Source organism: Labeo rohita, chromosome 8, assembly GCF_022985175.1.
Source record: "Labeo rohita strain BAU-BD-2019 chromosome 8, IGBB_LRoh.1.0, whole genome shotgun sequence".
NCBI lineage: Eukaryota > Metazoa > Chordata > Actinopteri > Cypriniformes > Cyprinidae > Labeo > Labeo rohita.
Window position 1 is genome coordinate 30732816 of NC_066876.1, and position 22027 is coordinate 30754842.

General features: G+C 36.9%; 1 protein-coding gene across 4 annotated transcripts in view; it reads left to right on the forward strand.

Moving 5' to 3' along the window:
* dmxl1 (Dmx-like 1) overlaps positions 1-22027 on the forward strand; it is a 49094-nt gene that overhangs the window by 26250 nt on the left and 817 nt on the right. For 2 of the 4 annotated variants that reach the window (XM_051117697.1, XM_051117698.1), the window contains exons 25-44: positions 1030-2048; positions 4840-5028; positions 5109-5185; positions 8416-8537; positions 8620-8862; positions 10406-10584; positions 10663-10820; positions 10898-10983; positions 11060-11261; positions 12704-12821; positions 13041-13091; positions 15267-15353; positions 15431-15552; positions 16900-17041; positions 17131-17191; positions 18531-18658; positions 18745-18822; positions 20109-20200; positions 20307-20359; positions 20435-20652. In XM_051117697.1, coding sequence (XP_050973654.1) covers positions 1030-2048; positions 4840-5028; positions 5109-5185; positions 8416-8537; positions 8620-8862; positions 10406-10584; positions 10663-10820; positions 10898-10983; positions 11060-11261; positions 12704-12821; positions 13041-13091; positions 15267-15353; positions 15431-15552; positions 16900-17041; positions 17131-17191; positions 18531-18658; positions 18745-18822; positions 20109-20200; positions 20307-20359; positions 20435-20652 — 3425 coding nt within the window. The remainder of the gene's footprint in view (positions 1-1029; positions 2049-4839; positions 5029-5108; positions 5186-8415; positions 8538-8619; positions 8863-10405; positions 10585-10662; positions 10821-10897; positions 10984-11059; positions 11262-12703; positions 12822-13040; positions 13092-15266; positions 15354-15430; positions 15553-16899; positions 17042-17130; positions 17192-18530; positions 18659-18744; positions 18823-20108; positions 20201-20306; positions 20360-20434; positions 20653-22027) is intronic. The other 2 variants (XM_051117699.1, XM_051117700.1) reach the window with 2 other exon arrangements.

The following is a 22027-nucleotide window of genomic DNA, read 5'->3' on the forward strand; positions in this document are numbered from 1 at the left end:
AAAGTCTGTACTTTTTTTATTATTATTATTTCTTATTTTAGGGGCTCTGTATGTTCTCACTTTGAGAAAATCAATAAAATAATATCAAATATTTTATTAAAATATTAAATAAAAATATTTTTAAAAATATATTAAAAATGTTCAATAAAAAATAAAGATATTTACAGATGACTCAACTATATAACAAAAATGCTCTAAAAATAATGCTCTATGAATGATTTATGGTAAATATGGAGGTTTGGAAATTTGAGTCTGGAAAAGTTTGCAATTTTGAAATGGAAAATGTGTAGGAACCCTGTAAAAAGACTTTAAAAATCACCTTTATTTTTATAGCTTTATTTTTGTATACGGATATATAATGCAGATTGTTTCAAGGCAACTTCGCACTGATAAAATGTGGATGACAAAACCAGTCTTAAGTATCACAAGTATATTTGTAGCAATAGCCAAAAATACATTGTATGGGTCAACAATAATGCCAAAAATCATTAGGATATTAAGTTAAGATCATTTCCTACCGTAAATATATCAAAATGTAATTTTTGATTAGTAATATGCATTGCGAAAAACTTAATTTGGACAACTTTAAAGGCAAGTTTTCTTTTGTATTTTGATTTTTTTTTTTGCACCCTTATATTCTAGATTTTTAAATAGTTGTATTTCAGCCAAATATTGTCCTATCCTAACAAACCATACATCAGTAGAAAGCTCATTTATTCAGGGTTTATATGATGCTTAAATCTCAATTTAAAAAATGGATCCTTATGACTGGTTTTGTGGTCCCATGTCACAAATAACGGAAACAAAAAAAACAGAATGTTGCAAAGTTCATTAATTATGAAAAACATTGAATTTCATCTATGAAGCATAGATGAAGTCATTATTCAGATCAATTCATTTCAAGTTTTGTTCTAATTTGTAGGTGCAGTTCAATCGATAATATTACAGAATAGTGTCTTTTAGATGTGTTTTTGTTTCCTCACTTGCTTCCAAAATTGAATGTTATTGACAGAACTCAATCTCTTTCAGGAAGCGCCGGATCGTCTCCCTGTAGTCCTGATGTTTTTAACTTCTACACCTACCTCCGCACGCACCCGCTGCTGCTTCGCCGTCACTTCGGCTCCTCTGATAAAGCTAAAGTGGGTCTGACCGCTGAAGGACGTGCCGTCGATTCCATCAGCCTCACGGAGCGGAGACTCTTCTTCACCGCCGCTTACGCTCACTTACAGGCTGGCTGTCCCATGCTGGCTTTAGAAGTGCTCTCCAAAATGCCAAAGGTGGTAAAGCGCTCGAAGCCATGCGAGAATCCGTCCGCGTCGTTGAGCGAGCACAAGGACCAGGCCTCGGCTCTGGACTGGTCTCAGCCGGTTCTCAACGGTTTGGAGTCTGTGTCCTCGCTCTCGTCTCCTAGAGAGGACAGTCAGTCGGATTCGGTGCTCAGTTTTGACTGGAGTCAGCCGTCCGTCACCTTGCAGGACGAGCCTCTGGAGCTCAAGTGGGACAGCGACAAAGACGAATCGGACGAAGAAGAATCAGGCCTGGCGATGAAGACCATCCATCCGGAGAAAGACGGCGGAGCTCCAGAAGTGACGTCCACCCCCTCGGATTACGTTGAAGATGATTCACCCGCCCTGACCGAGGACATCCTCGCCGCCCAGCTGAAGTTCAGCTCCTGCCTGAAGATCCTCACCACTGAGTTACGGACGCTCTCCACGGGCTACGAGCTGGACGGAGGAAAGCTGCGCCATCAGTTGTGCCACTGGCTGGAGCGTGCCGTGGCGGCACTGCAGAGATGCTGCGGATACAACCCCTTTCTCCAGCACCTGCCTGAAGGCATCTCGGCCGACCTGAGCCAGGTGGAGGATCTGGAGGAGCAGGGTGCGGCGGAGCAGGCCAGAGAGCTGCAGCACCGGCGCAGGCTGTGGCTGAAGAGGAACCAGCCTTTGCTGCGCATCTTTCTGAGTTACTGCAGCCTGCACGGATCTCACGGAGGAGGACTGGCCTCTGTCAGGATGGAGCTCATTCTGCTGCTGCAGGAGTCTCAGCAGGTAACACACTTGGTTTAGAACATCAGTTTTTGGTCCACAAGATGCCACACTCTTAAAAATAAAGGTTCTTTATGTAAAAAGCTTATGTGGTAGAATAAAACATAGAAATATCCTGAGGTTGTGTTCAACACAGATATTATTTCAGCCTTTTAGGCAAAAACTCATTTAAAAAAACGTGTTGACGATGAGCTGGAAGTGCTAAAATGCAACAAAAATACGTCATTACTGCAGCACTGTATTGGTCACATCTGTGGTTCCATGAGCCTTTCCAGTGCACAGAAAGTTGTTTAAAGCAGGGTTTCTACAAGGTGCTTGAATGCGTGAAATGCTTGAATTTGACTTTTTAAAATGTTAAGGCCTGGAAAACTCTTGAAAATAGCAATATTCCTGAAGAGGTGCTTGGAAAGTGCTTGAATTATTGAAAGACAAAGTATCTGTGAAATAAGTCTTTAATTTTTTTTAATAAGCACATATCTTGACCTTATGTAGCCACACTTCTTTTCCAGGGTTGCCAGCTCTCATGCATTTGACTTGAGACACACGCTTTCAGGCTCTGTCTCACGCTCTTACTCTGCCCATGTAAATCTCACACCAAATTGGCAGCCCTGCTTGCAATTTGAAACAAAGTTTCAGCTTTCAAATGTTGTAAGTTTTGATACTAAATTCAAACGATAGATACCATTTTGGCGCAAATCGTAAAATGTAGCGCTGATCTCGCTGGTGTCACCGCGACGCGGTCATGTGATTCACAAAGCTCTCAAAACAAACCAGCGTTGACAGTACTTTTGAATGTGTTTAAGTAGGATAGAGACGACAGCTTCACTATACAGTTATTTGCAGCATTTTTTGGTAAACATTACAGCGTATTATGCATTGATTTTTACGTCAATGACATTTACAGTATAATTTTATTCTGGAGAGTAATGGAGAGGCAACCCTTACGAAAATTAAATATGGCTTTACTAGGAATAAAACCAAAAAAAAACATGGTTACTATAGTTAAACCATGGTAACCACAAATTAACCATGGTCTTGCTACACTATCTATAGTTCAACCATGACTTTGTAGTAAAACTATGGTTATACAAATGTGCCATAATCAATGCGCCAAAAAACATGGTTACTACACTTTTACTATAATAAAACCACAGGTAATTTCCATAAGGGTTAATATGGTTTTCTTGTATTTAACCCACAGGTATTGCTTACTTATAATGTGACCATACAGTTTAACTGTTTTTCAGTTAAATAAATGTTCTATATTTTAGTTCAGTAATATTAATTTAATATTTTAAGGAGATCATTTAGTACTAAATACTATTTGTCCAATAATTAGGTCCATTAATGACTTCATTTTCATTTGTAATGCCATGGTTTACCCACTAGGTACCTGTATGCCTCTTTACTAAATATACATGTATCTAGAAAATTGCTTTGTCTTTCAATAATTCAGGCACTGGTTCGTGAATCATAATTCAGATCGGGACCTCGGAGCGCGGATCGCGAATCAATTGATTAAGATCTCAACAAAAGTGGTTCTTCTGTGGAATCTCTGGAACATTTCTTTTAAAGAGTGTTGGTGACACTGGCCTGAGAGAGAGGACTAGAGAGAACAAACTATTGGAGACACAACAACAAATTGCGCACATTGATGAACAGAGATGTCAGAGTTGCAGTTTCTTTATGCAGTGCTGCAGTGATGATATATTTTTGAAGTTTGCATCACCCTGATTCTCTTGAAAACAATTGACAGAAATAAAAAGCTTATGTGGTAAAATAAAACAAGTAAATATCTTGAGGTTGTGTTCAACACAGATCTTGTTTCAGCCTTTCAGCCATGAGCTCATTTAAAAAAATGTGTTGACGATGAGCTGGAAGTGCTAAAATGCAACTCGTATTTGAGTTTTGGTGTACAAAAGACATTTTTATCGCTCTTAATTTTTAAAATTCTAAGAAATAGCACAGACACACCCGCAGCTCTGCAGAGTTTAGCTCCAACCAGCTCCAATTCACACCTGCTTGGAAGTTTCTCGTGATCCTGAAGACCTTGATTAGCTAGATGTGTGTTTGTTTAGGGTTCGAGCTAAACTGTGCAGTGCTGTGGAGTATAATTAGAGAATCTATGTATTTGGCTTTAAACGTTCACATCAGAACTGCAGTATACACTGAGCTTTAACAGAACTATTGAATGTGTTCAACAGTTATCATCAGAAAATGAAATTAGTTAAGATTGCCCAAAACTAAGGGTGTTTACACAACATCATTTTAAACAAAAAACTGAAAACGTTTTATGCATTTTGGCTGTTCGATTATATGACAGTGGCTTTTTGTGGGCCTAAACGCAAAATTTTGAAAATGGGTTTCAAAGTGCAAGTTTGAAGATACGTTTATCCACTCTTCCAAAAAAAAAAGCCACACGTGCACACACATATGGCAGTTTCAGACTATAGGCATGCTCTAGTTTCTTTTACAAAGTGATATTAGCAACTGCAGGCCTGGCATGAATAATACAGTGTTTTTAGTCGTTTTTGTCGACTTTCCAAAGATGCAAAGAAAAACTTTTCTGTCATGTAAACATATGTTATGAATTGTGATGTGTTATGTTGTCTCACAAACCTGTGAACGTTTCTGATCTGGTTTTGGTTGCTGTGTTAGGATTTGCTCAGTTCCGGATGCTCTGAGGCTTCAAACAGAATCACTCACACACACTGACTACACCAGTGCATGCTGCTGCTGTGCATTATTTCTTCTGCACATGTGAATTATTGATGTGTTTTCTCTCTTTCATCAGGATGGTGGTCTGCAGATCTCCGCTCCCGCTTCGCAGCACCTGTCAGTTCCTCTTTTCCTGGCGTGGACCGCCAGCTCCAAAACGGTAGTGGCCAATCCCATAGTGCACCTGACCAACCTCACGCACGACATACTGCACACCATCAATGCTCTGGATGCGCCTCCGCACCCCGATATCGTCAACAACGAGGTGAAGCGTGGCTCATCAGAATGAGATGTTGTAACTGTCATGATCCATCCTCTAACACGACTGTCTTCTTTCTGTCTCAGATCTATGTGATGCACACGCTGGCAGCCTCTCTCTCCGCCTGCATCTATCAGTGTCTCTGTGACGGACACAGTTACAGGTGGGTGTGACTCCGTGACCTCTGCCCTCATCACTAATTAGATTCTGTGTTACGGAATGTTTCTCTTCATTTGCTCATGTTGTAATCTTTCGGTCTGATAATGAGCGAGTGACCCATGAATGTGACGCTCATGTGACGTGTGGCATTTGCAGCAGACTCTGCTCAGATGAATGTGGTATTTATGTGAGACCATTTGCACTTTTATTCTCCGTCACGGCAGATTAAACGTGTTTTTATCAGCACTGTATCAGCCCAAACGTGTTGGAACAGAAGCCTGGATGATTAAAGGAATAGCTGGGATTCTGTCTTCATTTATTCTCCCTTATGTCGTCTCAAACCCGTATGGCTTTCTGTATGAATGTTCACGCTGCTCTTTTCTGGACAGTGAATGAATAGAGAGCGGAGAAAGTGAGTGAGATAGAAGAGATGCAGGTTTGTGATGATATGAGGGTCAAAAACCCACATTAGTATGAGCTAAGCCTTTTAAAGTCACCATGAAATGAAAATCCAACTTTTTCTAAATGCATGATATAGATCTTACGTGGAACAGTTCATCTGCGCACATTTGATTTTTACTAATGTTTTGAGCTTGTAATGTATAATAAATGTCATGACTCTGTCTCCAATCTTTTAGTCTGCCTTAAACTCCCCCCCTGCATTTTTATGTCAGCTCCGCCTCCACTATTGAGTGCCACGCCCATATCAGTTTTGGCTAAGCAATTGACCATACGCACAGAGCGTTCTTTAGAACTTCCAAATAATGATAAGCCAGCTCATAAACTTCCGGTAAAGCTCATTTTATATGTGCTATAGATAGGTGGAGACTCTTAAGACTCCTCTCCTGCCTCGTTCTTATCAGAAGCTGAGAAAAATAATAACTTCATATTCAGCTTTATATTATTTAACAACATATAAAGAGCCTGGTAATCCCAGGAGAGTACCTTGACACATAGTTGTACATTTAAATGCTGACAGCTAAACACTATCATGACTGTTTAGGCTAATGTTAGCTTACATCTTAATAGTATTCTCGATAATCAATAACTTTCCTTTATAGTCATGAACATATTTTTTAAAATCTTGTAATATTTTAAAGCCTTTTTTATTTTTCAACTCTACAGCTGTGCAGTAAAATTCACTTCAAAGATTTACTTTTCATTCATAATTTAATAACTACATCTTTTAATCGTTTTATCTTGAACTGTAAAAGCTATTAAATAGCCTATATTAAACAACACAAACTTGTTACTGCTGTAGTTTTCTTACTCTGAATTTAGTCTGAATCATTTAAAGGAGAAGTCCACTTTCAGAACAACAGTTCACAAATGATTTACTCACCCCCTGGTCATCCAAGATGTTCATGTCTTTCTGTCTTCGGTCGTGAAGAAATTGTTTTTTGAGGAAAGCATTTTAGGATTGTTCTCCATGTAATGGACTTCATTGTTGCCCCGATTTTGAATTTCCAAAATGAAGTTTAAATGCAGCTTCAAAGGGCTCTAAACGATCCCATCTTATCTAGTGAAACAATCTGCCATTTTTTTTGGGGAAATAATTTTTTTTTTATACTTTTTAAGCACAAAAGCTAGTGTAGCACAAGCTCTGGGATGCGCGTTCATGACGCTACATACTATTGAATCACTTCGAATAGTTGCGTGGAACGTAGGCGGAACTACAGACCCAGTGTTTACAAAGCAAACACGCAGACTAAGACTAAAAAAAAGTGCAAGTAAGTTTGTAAACGCTGTTTACAAACAAAAAGGTACAACGGTGTCCTCCTCAAGTTGTAGGAGAAAATAAGATGGAGTTTTTTCTGCCCTACTCTACACACACAATGAACTTAGACGTGATTCGTAGAAGTGATGGGAAGGACCTTCGAGTCTCGTTCAGCAAAATGATCGAATCTTTTTTGGAGTCATTTAGTTCATTTTAGCAAAATATAATTAAAATGTTACGTGTTACTTCCCTAACACATCTACTGCTTACACAAACGTTGATCACACTACAAACAAGACAAAACTGTAATGCTATAAGAAACAGAAAAGATCCATTCTTTGTTTACCTTGGTCTTTAGTCTATGATTAGCTCACCTCACCTCTTTTCTGAAGTTTTCAGGTTCGAGTCGTTTGTTCATCACGTCACAGCCACATAAGATGGACGAACGACTCGGAAAAACCCGAAGACTCGAAACAGGTGAACTAATTCCAGTACAGAACCTAATAGGATGTTGCGCGTGCGCCACTGAACGAATCACTCGCCCAAGACGGTTCTGGAAGTGGAGTTCTCCTTTAATGCACAGTTCTGTTTTTGACATCGGCTTGGCAGATGTTTCGGTCACTTATTACTGTCAATCATAGCAATGACTCACGCATATTTAGCGGATTTACTCACATATTTTTTACACTTTTTGCACGTTTGTCATTGTTGAAACGGTATATATGGACGCTTGGTCCTCTTAGACAAACAAAACTTTTCTTCTAATTGTAAATGGATTATGTAGAGAAAACGAGCAGGACACTCTTGTAAAAGGACACTCCTATTACGGCACAGTACAGTTGACCAGAAATGACTCAGCTGGCTTGTCTAAAACAAGGAAGTAATCAGTGCATATGGTCAATTATCCCTCCAAAAAACATCATTAGTGTTAAAAGACAAAAACACTGAATAGACATTATAAAAAGCAGCTTAGATTGGAATATGTTGATTCAACATTGCATAAATAATGAAAATAAACTGGTATTAGTGAAGCATTTAATTAAAAAAATGAATATTGAAATATGAAGTGATCTATAAAAAAAAATGAAATGATACCCTTAATATGAAACTAAAAGTGCCAGTAGGTGCCAGCAAGTCACTCTTAATGAGTGAGTCACTGAATTGTTCAAATGATTGATTCTTAAATTGTGCAAGTGACTGCTTTTATGAATGAGTCACTGAATCATTGACTCACTCGATTTGTTCAAAACTATGAATTGATTCAGTAATTAATTACCGCTGTGTGTTGATCAGAGATGCTGAACAGTTCTGCTGTGACTTTGGAACTATTTTAATTTGCGAAATTAAGCAAAACAGACAATATTGAAACTAAAACAGTGTTATTGTTTATTAAATTTTATGTAAATCAATATTACATTTGTAGTTGTGCAAAAACAGCACTGAGATTTTAAATGATTTTGTCGTAGTTAATGGCACCAAATTAACACTGTAATTCCAATATGCATGTTTTTCCTCAGCCATGTGAATCCGTTCACGGGCATCACCTACCAGAGCGTCCTGCTTACCCATCAGCCCCCGGTGAGGAGCGTCAGCATGGAGGAGGCCGTCCTGCCCAACACCTCTCCCGCGCAGTGGCCTGGTAAAGCACTGTGACCTTTGAACGACCTCTGACCTCACGATCAGACTCTGGACTCCAGACTCAGCTGTGTGTCTTTATGCAGGTGTGAGCGTCTTGATGCGGCTGCTGAGCGCGTCCGGAGAGGAGAATCAGCCGGGCCTGCCTGTGGTTCTTTGTGAGATCCTGACTGCTGTCTTCCTCAGCCTGTTCGTCCACGGTCTGGCCACTCACTCCACCCACGAGCTCTTCCGCATCGTCGCTCACCCGCTCAACAGCAAGCTGTGGGTGGCTGTGTTCGGCGGTGGAGCGCGTGTTCATGTGCCAGAGAAACCCAGCTCACCCACAGGTTCTGCTCTTCTCATGCTGCTGTTTGTCTGCTAGTTTAACTAGTCCAGGGGTGCTCAACCCTGGTCCTGGAGATTGACTTTCCTGCAGAGTTCAGCTCCAACCCTGACCAAACACACCTGAACCAGCTAATTAGGATCTGAAGGAGCACTTGATAATTACAGACAGGTGTGTTTCATTAGGGTTTGAAACTAAACTCTGCAGGAAGGTCGATCTCCAGCAACAGGGTTCCACTGAGTCCACTGAGATATTATAGTTGACTTTCAGTGTTCCTGTAAAAGGTAGCGGTATAATATATAGCGGAAAACTGCTAAAGACTGGTGCAGTTAATACACATGCACAGTCAAACAAAACATCCATTCTCAAACTTCTTAGTCATCCAAACCCCTCTGAGCTAAAACATTATTCCTCTGGGAAGTTAATATTTAAATAATTTGAAATATTGTTATTTTATTATTATTATATTAATATTATTGAAATTTGATCTCAATCATTTCAACACTCGTGATATCAGTTAATGGTCATATGACATGCAGATAAACAAATGTAATATTTAATCTTTTTTTTTAGTATATTTTATTTTAAAATTATAACATTTGATTTTTACCATTTTATTTATTTATATTTATGATTTAATTCCATTTAATAGGTGTGTTATTTTTTTAAAGTATTTATTTATTTATTCAGTTTTATATTTTTAGCATGTGTTTTATTTAAATTGCAGAATTATTTCAGTTTGACTTTTTATGATTTAATTTTTTTAAAGTGTTTTATTTAGATTTTTTTATTAGGCATTTAATTTGTGTATTTTAATCATATAATTCCTTTGAATATTTTTTATTTCATTTTCATTTTTGCATTTTATCATGTAATTTCTTTTAATATGTCTTTTATTTAGATTGTAGAATTATTTCAGTTTGACTTTTTATGATGTGTTTTTTAAAAGTATTTTATTTAGATTTTTTAAATTGTACGTGTAATTTTTTGCATTTTTATCATGTAATTCCTTTTAATGTGTGTTCTATTTAGATTGTAGGGTTATTTCAGTTGGACTTATGATTTTTTTTTTTTTTTTTTCAAAAAGTGTTTTGTTTTAGATTTTTTTTTTTTTTAAATTATACATTTCATTTTTAATTTTATCATGTAATGCCTTTTAATGTGTTTTATTTAGATTGTAGAATTGTTTCAGGTTGACTTATGATTTATTTATTTTTTAAAAGTCTTTTATTTAGATTTTTTTTTTTAATTGTGCATTTTATTTTTTGCATTTTTATGGTTTAATTTGTGATTTATTTTGATCTTTATATGAAATTATTCATTATTTAATATTTTTAGGATTTAATTGAATTTATGTATTTATTTTTTTACTTATGTGTATTTTATGTATTTTAATTTTACATTTTTATTAATTATTAGCATTTTCTTAATTCAGATTATGCCGTGTGGTACAGTATTCAGCTCCAGAGATATTAAAGCCTTCTGTTGTTTTTGAGTGATTTTATAGAATCTTGCTCACTATTTGCTCTTCTTAATTTGTGTGTTAGTGGAGGATGTGGAGCGGAAGCAGCGGCGTTTCCATCTGCGCTCATCACGCAGTAACTCCAGAGAGGTTCCCGACAGTCCGCTCAGTCCCAGACCCATGGCGATGGAGCCGGAATCATCCGTCTGTAAAGAGCGTTTCGTGCCGCCTGAGCTTAGCATCTGGGATTATTTTATCGCGAAGGTTTTTCTCTTATTTTTTAGCTTGGTGTATTTTGATACTGTTGTGTTTGTGAACTCATTCGTTTGTCCTGCTGTGAAGCCGTACCTGCCTTCGTCTGTCAGCCGAGTGGAGTACGACTCTGAGGAGAGCCAGGGCAGTGAGGACGAGGAGGAGGATGATGATGATGATGAGGATGATGGAGATTCCTTTGATCCCAACTCTCCGCTAGCAGAACATTCCAACAATAACTCGTACAGGTGAGCCATGAGTCAGTGATGAGCTGCACCTGTGCTGTGATGATGACTATGATGTTGATGATGATGTTCCCGTGCAGCTGGTGTCTGATGCGTTTGGCCATGGTGCAGACGGTGCTCTTCAACCTCAAGACCTTCTACCCAATGGCAGGTCACGATCTCTTAGGTAACGTGGCGTTACGACTGCATCGCACATATGATGTGTGTGTGTAGCGTGTAACACGTGTGTGTGTTTGTGTCAGATCTGCCCGTGTGTTCGCCGCTCTGTCATGCCGCTCTCAAGACGCTTCAGCGATGGGAGCAGCTGTTGCTCAAAAGGCTGGAGATTTTCGGAGGTCCTCCGTCAAAGTTCATCTGCACGCAGCTGCTGGATGAGAGCGTGCTGTCGGGTCCGGCTCTGCTAAGGCACAAGGCCCTGTTTGAGCCCTCCAACACACCCTTCAGGTACAGCACACTCATCACACGTGCTTAAGCAACCATAAATACTCGTCTGAAACAGCAGTTTTTGGTTTTGTAGGATAATCATTGACTGGAACACTTTTAATTGGTCTTTTTCTGATTATGTGTTTTTATTTCTCATTTTTAATCAATACTGATACGTCTTACATCTCAATGTCTTTCAGTCTGTGGGGTTTTCGTGTGAACTTCACTAAACATTATTTGTAGCTCCTGTCATGCAGTAATCATGCAGTAAACAAATTCTCAGCTTTTTAAATTTTGTTGATATTTACAGGAAATTCAAACAGTAAATGTGTTTTTGTGGCACACATTAAGTGTGCTGACAGATGGCTGTAGTAAACCAGTTTTTCCTCTTTACTGCTAGTTGTGGCACCAATAAATCTGTCAAGAAAACAAACTTTTATTATAGCCACTCTTTAAATGTTTATGTTTTGACTGGTGATGTACAGAAATAACATTTTTATATTTAATTCTATGTAATAAGTGTTTTATTGATGTTATTTATGTTTTCAATCTTATCTTGTAATTCTTGTAATTCCTTTTTAATGTGTTTTATTTAGATTTTAGTATTATTTCAGTTTGACTTTTTATGATTAAATTTATTTTTATTTATTTATTTATTTATTTTATTTTATTTTTTAAATTATGCATTTTATTTTTGCATTTTTATGGTTTAATTTTAATAAGTGAATTATTTAGATTTTGTATTTTAAAAATAGTTGTTTATTATTTTACATTTTTAGAATAAAATAAAACACAAATATGTAAAAATGTAAAAACATACATACATTTCACATAAGGCGGTTTTTAGGTAAACTTTTTAATAAGTGAATTGTTTCTACTCCAGTTTGTTGGTGAACTGTGAATGTTTAAACTGTCTGAAATAATTTGTTTTCAAGACAGGTTGATTAAGACATTAAGTAAACACATCACTAGCAGGTTATTAAAAAATATAATGAATATGTGACAGTGCATATATTTATCAAAATGTTTCTCTCTAGAGTTATTTTTCTAGCGAACTGTTTTTTTTTTTTTTTTTTTTTTTTTTCAAAACCAAAAATTGTTGTTTTGGCTGAAAATGGTCAGCAGCTGAAATTTTGGTGCATGCCTAATTTCAGCAACAAAATGGGCTAGAAACAATTCATTACTACTATAATGAATTAGAACTATTGACACAAAAATAGCCTTATGTACAGTTTAAATGTTTAAAATGTAACTTTAAAGTTAAGAATGTAATTTTTATTTGATTATATTTTAAATATATTTGATTAATTAATTGATTATTAAATAACATTTATTTTCACTTTTGGCTACGTGCATCCAGAAATTTTGGTTTCGGACCAGAATTATAATTTCAGTGCATCCCTAGTGTTTTGCGATTGATGTTCTGAGCATGTGATTTTTGTTTTTTGTTTTTTTGCTTTCAGGTCTCGGCGACGCTCTGCTCTGCCCGTCAAACGACTGTGGCAGTATCTGGTCAAACAGGAAGAGGTTCAGGAGACGTTCATACGCAACATCTTCACCAAGAAACGAGATCAGAACGAGGTATTTGTGCTGCTGTTCGCTCTCTACAGTACAGTCTGTTCCCCATCAGCTGCCTGTTTTCACGTCTGATTGTGTTTTTAACAGTCACCCCAGTCCATTGAGTCATTAATGTCCTTAATATTGTTAACTGGTGTTGTACTTGTGTTAATTGATGATGTTTGTAATTAACGTCTAATCGTGTGTTGTGCTGTGTGTGATTGACCTGCATGTTTGAATCAGGAGACTGACAGTGTGAAATGTTCTGTGCCTCCGGAGTCCACACACAACCAGGTATCTAACACCGCTTATGCTCCTTCATCATCTTCATCATCCACTCGTGAGGCTCTTTAAGATGCACATGTATCTGCAAATCAACATGAAATTGCAGATAACTGTCATTTATATTCCTGCTCTGATTGTGAATGATTAATCAGAGCTTCACTTCTGAAACACTTTACGTTCGGTCAGATATATCTAGTGATTGTTTTGTTCTGTTGTATTTGAAGCAGCTTTCTGGAATCTGCTCAGGATTTACCTAAACGTAGCCTGTAAACTAGCAGTTACCAAGGGGTAACAAGTCTTATTTTTCAGATTTAAATTACACCAAACTGTATTTGGCTTAAAAAATCATGACCAGTCCTAAAGAAAAAAAAAACATCAGATGACTAACTTATAAGACTAGTCTAAGTAGTTCATCTAAGTAGTCTGTTTAATGTGATTCAAATTTTAGTAAAAACAATAAATAATGGTATAAAGTAACTAGTTAACTGGTTACTAGTTAGACCAAATAGATGTTAGCCAAAAAGTACTAATCTTAGTCAGATTCAAATTAGACCAGTCTACATTTTTATGTAACTTGAAGGAAAAAAAGCAAATGACTAACTTGTATACTAGTCTAAGTAGTTCATGCAACTGGCTGCAGGTTGATGTGATTCAAAATTTAGCGAAAACAATAAATAAAGAAGCATCGGCACTGGGATACATGACCTTTAGCCTCCAAAGACTGTTTGTCTTAACTAGTTAACCAACTTAGACCGACTAGCAGTTAGCCAAAAAGTAATCTAACCAATCTAACTTTTCAGATTCAAATTAGATCAGTCTACATTTTTGTGTAACTGTCTTAAAGGAAAAAAAAGCAGATGACTAACTTGTTAATGTGACTAAATTTAAAGTGAAAACATTAAATAATGGTAGAAAGAAGCGGCAGTGCTGGCATACGTGACCTTCAGCCTCTGCAACCTCCTAAGACTGTGAGTCTTAACTAGTTAAACAAACTAGTTAGATCAACAAGCAGTTGGCCAAGAATAAATCAGTCCTACTTTTCAGATTCACATTGGACCAGTCCACAAAAAACAGATGACTAACTTGTAATACTAGTTTAAGCTGTTTATGCAAGCAGCTATCTAGTGAGAAAGCCTCCTCAGAAGTCGATCGCCCACAATGCGCTGCAAATGCCCAGTGAGATCTGAACATCAAGTGCTGACCTAGTTCTGTTTTTTGTGTATCTGAGTGAAACACGATATTCAGCATCAGATGTGATTTCCTGTTGATTTAAAGCATGAACACCGAGCTTTAGTGAATGAATTTGATTGTTCCGCACATCATCGAATGTTTATTCTCCTCTAGCAGCAGATCAGAAATGCTTTAAAGAGTCTTAAACAGCACAACATGTGAATGTGAATATCTATGTAATCTGTGTTAGAATTAGAGATGTAACAATTAACTCAACTCAAGACACGGTTCACGATACTGATTTCACAATACAATTTTTTTTTTTAGATTTAAGACAAATTGTTAATAAAGTGTTCTTTTATTATTTTAAAGACAGAATGCTGCACATTTCTTTGTGGAAATGAAATTTGTAAAGTAACAAAAATAAACTGAAATTGAAAAAAAAAAAAAAAAAACTAATCCCAAATGAAATAAATTATAAAATAAAAGAAATCTCCTCATATAAACAAACTAAGGCTTTGTCACGAACCAAACAAAGATACTGCACACATGCATCATGAGCAGATTCTGATTTAAATTAGATTATATAATTTCGAAATTTGAAGTGAAAACAGAATGGCTTGACTTCAGCTTCATGAAATTATACTATGTGAAACACATCTGAATGAAACTGAAATGGCAGATGGGCTGAATGAGACACAGATTCACTCTCTGACAGCAGGTGGCGCTTGTGGAACAGCAGCAATACAGCGTTTCCTGTGTTACAGCTATAAACAAAGCAGTGCTGTGCTTATAAGCACTGCTTTAATATGCGTTATATAGCGACAAGATGAAAAGAAAATACCTTCTCAACTTTTCTGACGTCAGTTCCCCTCAGAGATACACATTTTTATTGATTTTCAGCTGGCTCTGTGTGCATCGTTACATCTCTAGTCAGTATAAATGACCTTGTGCATTCATATCCCATCTGAGACGAGTGTTAGTGATGTTGCTGCACTCTCCTTCCTCCTGCAGATTGAAGCTGATCTGGGGTTTCCTGGTGGAAAAGCTCGTATCATCCATAAGGAGTCTGACATCATCACGGCGTTCGCCATCAATAAGGTTTGTGACGTGCTGCGGTGTGTTTGTGGTTGATCTGTGATAGGCTGAAGCGTAAACAGCCTCTCTCTGTGTTTCAGGCCAATCGCAACTGTTTAGTGGTCGCCTCAACCCACGACATCCAGGAGCTGGACGTGTCTTCTATCCTCGCCACGCAGATCCTTACCTGGGTCGATGACGAGAACGAGACAGAGGTCAAAGGGTGAGACATAGAACCATGTGATAAAAGTCACTCTTAAACAAGTCCGCTTCCAGAACAAAAATTGACAGATAATGACCCCCTTGTCATCCAAGATGTTCATGTCTTTCTTTCTTCTATTATGCCGTAAAGAAATTATGTTTTTTGAGGGAAACATTTCAGGATTTTTCTCCATATAATGGACTGATATGGTGCTCTGATTTTAAACTTACAAAATGCAGTTTAAAGGTGGCTTCAAACGATCCCAGATGCAGTTGTAAACGATCCCAGCTGAGGAAGAAGGGTCTTATCTAGTGAAATGATCAGTTATTTTCATAAAAATAATACAATTTATATACTTTTTAATGTAAAAAAAAAAATTAACTAATAGCTATCGCCTTACTTACTCAGTTGATTCATTACATTGATTATTACAATTTTTTTGTATCACAAGTTTTCTAAAATGTTATATTTAAATATGCAAATGAGGTATTATTTAATGAAATATGTGCTAATTTGCATAAATATCTACAAAAATCTAAACACTGGATGAAGTCAGTTTCAAAATTCCTTTTTAATTTTTTTGTCATATTAGAGTAAAATGTTTTTACAGAGGGAATTTAGGGTATCTCATTTTTGTCATGCCATAATTCAAAAATCGCCTAGAACAGATAGAAAACAACATATTTTCACAATTTTTGAGGGAATAAAATGTTGTACATAGTCAAGCTAATTATATATGAACAGATCCCTCTGTAAAAACCTTCAGGATATAAACAGGAATAAAAATGTAAAGTGGTGTGTGTAAGTGCTACTGAAGTGGAGATTTATGGCTCAGTGTAGGAGAAAAACTCATTTTGAGAAAACAGCCTTTAAAAATATGGATTGTTATTAAAATCTGTTGACGCAAATAGATAAAGTGCTATAAAAGAAAAACAGTGTCTTTTGGATGTTTTCTGCCCACTATAGTCTGAAAAAACACTTTATGAAAAACCAAAAAGTCCAAAATCTCAAAATTGACAGGTGCATGAAAAAACAGTGTTTTTGCCTGCAGTGTCTCCCCTTAAAGTGATGGTTCAGCCAAAAATGATCATTCTGTCTTCATTTACTCTCAATCATGTTGTTCCAAAACCTGTGTGAGTTTCTTTCTTCTGTTGAACATCAAAGACATTTTGAAAAATGTTGGTGAACAAACGGACCTTAGCCATTGACTTCCATAGTATGAAAAAAAAAAAACAGGAAGTCAATGGCTACCAGCAGGTGTTTTTCTGGAGTAAACACGCTCACATTGACTCTAGATAACACTGTCAGAATGTATCTGGTGTTCTTGAGAGGAAGTGGGTCTGATCATATGGTTGTGTTGTGCGGCAGGACGGATGATTTCCTGGTGGTTCACGCACGGGAAGACTTCACCACGCTGCACGGCACCACGCCCTACACCCACAGTAGCCCCGGGACGCCCATCAACATGCCCTGGCTGGGCGGTGTGCAGACGGGCAGAGGAGCCGCCGTGGTGAGCAGCACCGACACGCTAACAACACTCAATCTGTAACACTGTGAACACGCAAGCGCTCATTCATGCTCTTCTGTGTGTTCATGCAGCTCATCAAACGCAACATCAACAACGTGAGGCGGATGACGTCACACCCCACACTCCCCTACTGTACGTGACTGAATCACAGACAAACACACTTGCATAACACAGTCATTATAGTTCTCAGACTCTGCTCTGTCTCCTGAGCAAATTTAATTGAAATTAACTGCTTTAAAGGAAAAGTTCATTTCCAGAACAAGAATGTACAGATAATTTACTCCGCCAGTTGTCATCCAAGATGTTCAAGTCTTTTTTTCTGCAGTCGTAAAAAAATTGTTTCTTGAGGAAAACATTTCAGGAATGTTCTCCATATAGTGGATTCTGTGGTGAGTTTGAACTTCCAAAATTCACTTTAAATGCAGCTTCAAAGGGCTCTAAACGAGCCGAGGAAGAAGGGTCTTATCGAGCAAAACGACTGGTTATTTTCTAAAAAAAAAATTACAATTTATATACTTTTTAACCTCAAATGCTAGTCTTGTTTAGCTCTGCATGAACTGTGTAATCCGGGTCAGTACAGTTAGGGTATGTCAAAAAACTCCCATCTCATCTTCTCCTCCAACTTCAAAATCGTCCTACATCACGGCAGAAGTAGCGACCCAGTGTTTACAAAGTGACAGAGTTCGCTTTCACATCTCAGAGCTAAACAAACAAGCGTTTGAGGTTGTACAGTGTTTAAATTGTACATTTTTTTTAGAAAATAACAAATCATTTCGCTGGATAAGACCCTTCTTCTTCGGCTGGGATAATTTAGAGCCCTAAAACTGCATTTAAACTGCATTTTGGTAGTTCAGACTTGGGGGCACCCTAGAAGTCCATTATATGGAGAATATTCCTGAAATGTTTTCCTCAAAAAACGTAATTTCTTTATGACTGAAGAAAGAAAGACATGAACATCTTGGATGACAAGGGTGTGATTAGATTATCTGTAAATTTTTGTTCTGAAAATGGATTTCTCGTTTAATGCGACTAGGCAACATTTTCGCTAAGAAAGTTCTCGAAAGGATGTTTTCGAAAATCATCTTAGGAATAATCATGCCTTTTTTTAATCAAATATTGAAATGAAAACTCTTCTATGTTTGTAATTATGATGTGAGTTGGTCATCAGTGGTTTTTCATTAAGACAGTTTTTTTTTTTTATTAAATTAAAATAAACATTAATTGCAGTTAAATATAAAAATGTTAACTTATTTAATTGCAGCTAGTTGCTAAGGTGACATGTCATTTTGTACTAAAATAACTAAAACTAATAAATAAGAATGGTGTTCTAGGGTGTTGCTAGGGTGAAAGGGTGAAATCTAATTCAAAATGTTAAGAAAAACTATAATAGTATACTGAAATAATATTGGTGTCAGTGCACTTGAATGAAATGACCCATCATGCTCAGTGCTGTGTGTGTGTGTGTGTGTAGATCTGACCGGAGCTCAAGATGGTAGTGTGCGGATGTTTGAATGGGGTCACTCACAGCAGATCACCTGCTTCAGGAGCCCCGGAAACTCCAGGGTCACCAGGATACGCTTCAACTATCAGGGCAATAAGGTGCGTCAGTGGCTAACACTCATGTGAAAGCAGTGTGTGTGACTGCATTGTATGTAAATCAGCTCACGTGTGTGTGTGTGTTGTAGTTTGGGATCGTGGATGCAGACGGAGCACTCAGTCTCTGGCAGACCAGCACCTCAGGAAACACTCCCAAACCCTACCTGGTACGTCCACCGCTCTCTGTAATCCTCATGTACAGAACTTGTCAAAGTTTGGAAACATTATGATTTTTACATGATTCTTAAAGAAGTCTCTTCAGCTCACCAAGACTAACATTGATAATAAACATTTTCAACACTGATAATAATCAGAAATGTTTTCTAAGCAGTAAATCTGCATATTAGAATGGTTTCTGAAGGATCATTTGACACTGAAAGGGTTTGTACAAAGTGCTTGAAGTACTCAAATTTGACTTTTTCAAATGTAAGTCCTGGAAAACCCTTGAAAATAGCAAAATTCCTGAAGAGGTACTTGAAAAGTGTTTGAATTATTGAAAGACAATGTATCTATGAAATAAGTGTAAGTAAATAAGCATGTATCACTGTTTCGAGGCGCTCCAATCGGATCGCGTATCGCAAATCATTTGATGCAGATCAGGAATTCAAATCACATATTGCGAATCAGACTTCGGAGAGGGTTCGCTAATCATTTGATTCAGATTACGTCTTCGGAGAGGTTTCAAATCAAATGATTCCTGATCCGTGCTCCGAGTTCTGATCTGAAATGATGGTTCACGAATCATAATTCAGATCTGGACTTTGGATTCATATCGGGATATCTGAGTTAAATGTGCTTTATTTCTCTTTCTGTTTTTATTTTTGAAGTTGACATCATGGTATACTTCGCATGTGCTTTGCTTTATTTTTGTCGTTTTGCTGTATTAGTAGAATTTGCTGTCTTTTTTAGAATTTGGAAGATAAGTCATTGTTTAATACGTGAGATCTCTGTTTGAAGTCCTTGAAAATCCAAAAAGTAGTACTTAAAAAGTCTTTGAATGTCCTGGAATTTCATTTTGCAGTGTCTGTACGAATCCTGCATTGAAGACTGAGGAAATGATGCTAAAAAATTCAGCTTTGATCACAGCAGTCAATTGCGTTTTAAATTATGTTCATATAGAAAACAGCTATTTCAAATTCCAGTATTATTTCACAGTAGTACTGTATTTGTGACTGGATATGAGAACCACTGACTAGATGTACTAGATGCACTCCTATTTATTCATATTATTCGTAATGCTCAGAGTATGTTGTTATTTTTAAAAAGTTTTCTATTTTATTGTTCAAAGCTCTGTGTGATTGTGAATCTGTTGGTTTGGATGCACGTTTGCAGTTCTGAATGTGTGTAGAATAAACCTACACTTCTTAATGTAAAACTGTTGTTGAGTGACAAACCTTGATGTTGCTGCATCTCATCGTCTTCTGTGTGTGATTATCTCCTTATTCTCCTTCAGACGCTTCAGTGTCACAATAAGACGGCGAATGACTTTGTGTTTGTGGGCTCGTCATCTCTCATCGCCACCGCAGGCCTGTCCACAGACAACAGGTACAGACGAACACACATCACCAGAGCATGAAAATATAGCAGTTAAATCAGACAAAATCTAGACTTAAATTTATAAAAACAAACCAAACGCATTCTCTCATCACAGGAACGTGTGTCTATGGGATACGCTGGTCACGCCAGCATACAGTCTGGTACATGGTAAGTCATCATCTTATACAGATACACACTGTACAAATGTGTCGAATAGAGTCCGACTTACTATGTGTGATCCAGCCTTCAGCTGCCACGAGTCCGGCTCCACGGTTCTGGCTCTGGCGTCCAAACAGCAGCTGCTGATCAGCGGAGGCCGGAAGGGCTGGATCAGCGTCCTGGACCTCAGTATGAAGATCCAGCGCCAGAGTTTCCAGGCGCACGACTCGCCCGTCAAAGCGCTGGCTGTCGACTCCACCGAGAGCTGCTTCATCAGCGGCTCGGCGGAGGGAAACATCAAGGTATGAATCTGATTTATATGCTGCTAAAAACCTTAGCTTTTATTTTTATATTTTCTGTTTTCATTTTTAATTTCAGCTTGATACACTCAAAATAAGTTTTGACAAATTACTGCATAAACGTATTCTTAAATGAGTTAAAAAGTCTTAAATGATCGTAAAGACTTTGGCAAAATTCGGATATGTGCCAGATCCGCACCATGTGCATTAGGTTTTAAAGAGACCGCGCTGCTTTTAAAGTGAAACCTAACCTGCTGAAGTCTGTCATTGTAAATCAAAGAACAAAAGAAAAAGAAATCACTCGACTGCTCTAGTCGCTCATAAACTTTTGTAACTTAAATAAAGTTTAAACTGTATAGTTTATGCATAAACAATTTATAGTTTATGTGAAGATTGTTTTAAAATCACTTAAATTAAAAGTTGTTGTATATTTCCTAAAAGCCTTAAAATAAGAAATAATAGCTTTCAATTATACTGTAATGTTGAATGGCTATAATTAATAGGTAAAATGCATTTAATAGAGACACCAGTAGCAGGACAAATAAAAAACGTTGTAAATATGTTTAGTCATTGTAGTAGTAATAACTGCCTGTTTTTGCAAAAAGCGTTTCATGGGCGGTTAAAAAAAAAAAATGTTGGCCGGTACATTTTATTACATCACCGGCCACTGGCATGTGTGGCAAAAAGGCCCTGTATGTAAAAAAGCCTGTTTTTAGAACCATCAAGATTTGTTTTGTTTTTCATAAAAATTCAACATATTTTACTCTTTAAAAATTCCTATTAGTATAATACATGCGTTTTTTTGTGTGTGTGTGTGTTTGTCTGTTGAAAAAATATTACTCCATTTGTAACATTAGATTCTAATCTTAAAAAAGTATATATATTATTTAGTATTAATTACATTTTTATAATCAATTGCTCTAAAAGTAATTATTATGTAATATAATTAATATTATTGTTATTAGTAGCAATATATATTTATGTTGGAAAAAATTACTGCATTTTTTTTTTTATATTGTTTAAAAAAACTTAATAATTTTTTATCTGAAGCTGAATAAATAAGGTTTCTATTGATGTATGGTTTGTTTGGATAGGACAATATTTGGCCGAGATACAACTATTTGAAAATCTGGAATCTAAGGGTGCAAAAAAATCTAAACATATAGAGAAAATCACCTTTAAATTTTTCCAAATGAAGTTCTTAGCAATGCATATTACTAATCAAAAATTAAGTTTTGATATATTTACAGTAGGAAATTTACAAAATATCTTGGAACATAATCTTTACTTAATATCCTAATGATTTTTGGCATAAAAGAAAAATCGATAATTTTGACCTAATTTGTCAGGAGTCAGATGACAGCTGTTGTTTTGTGTT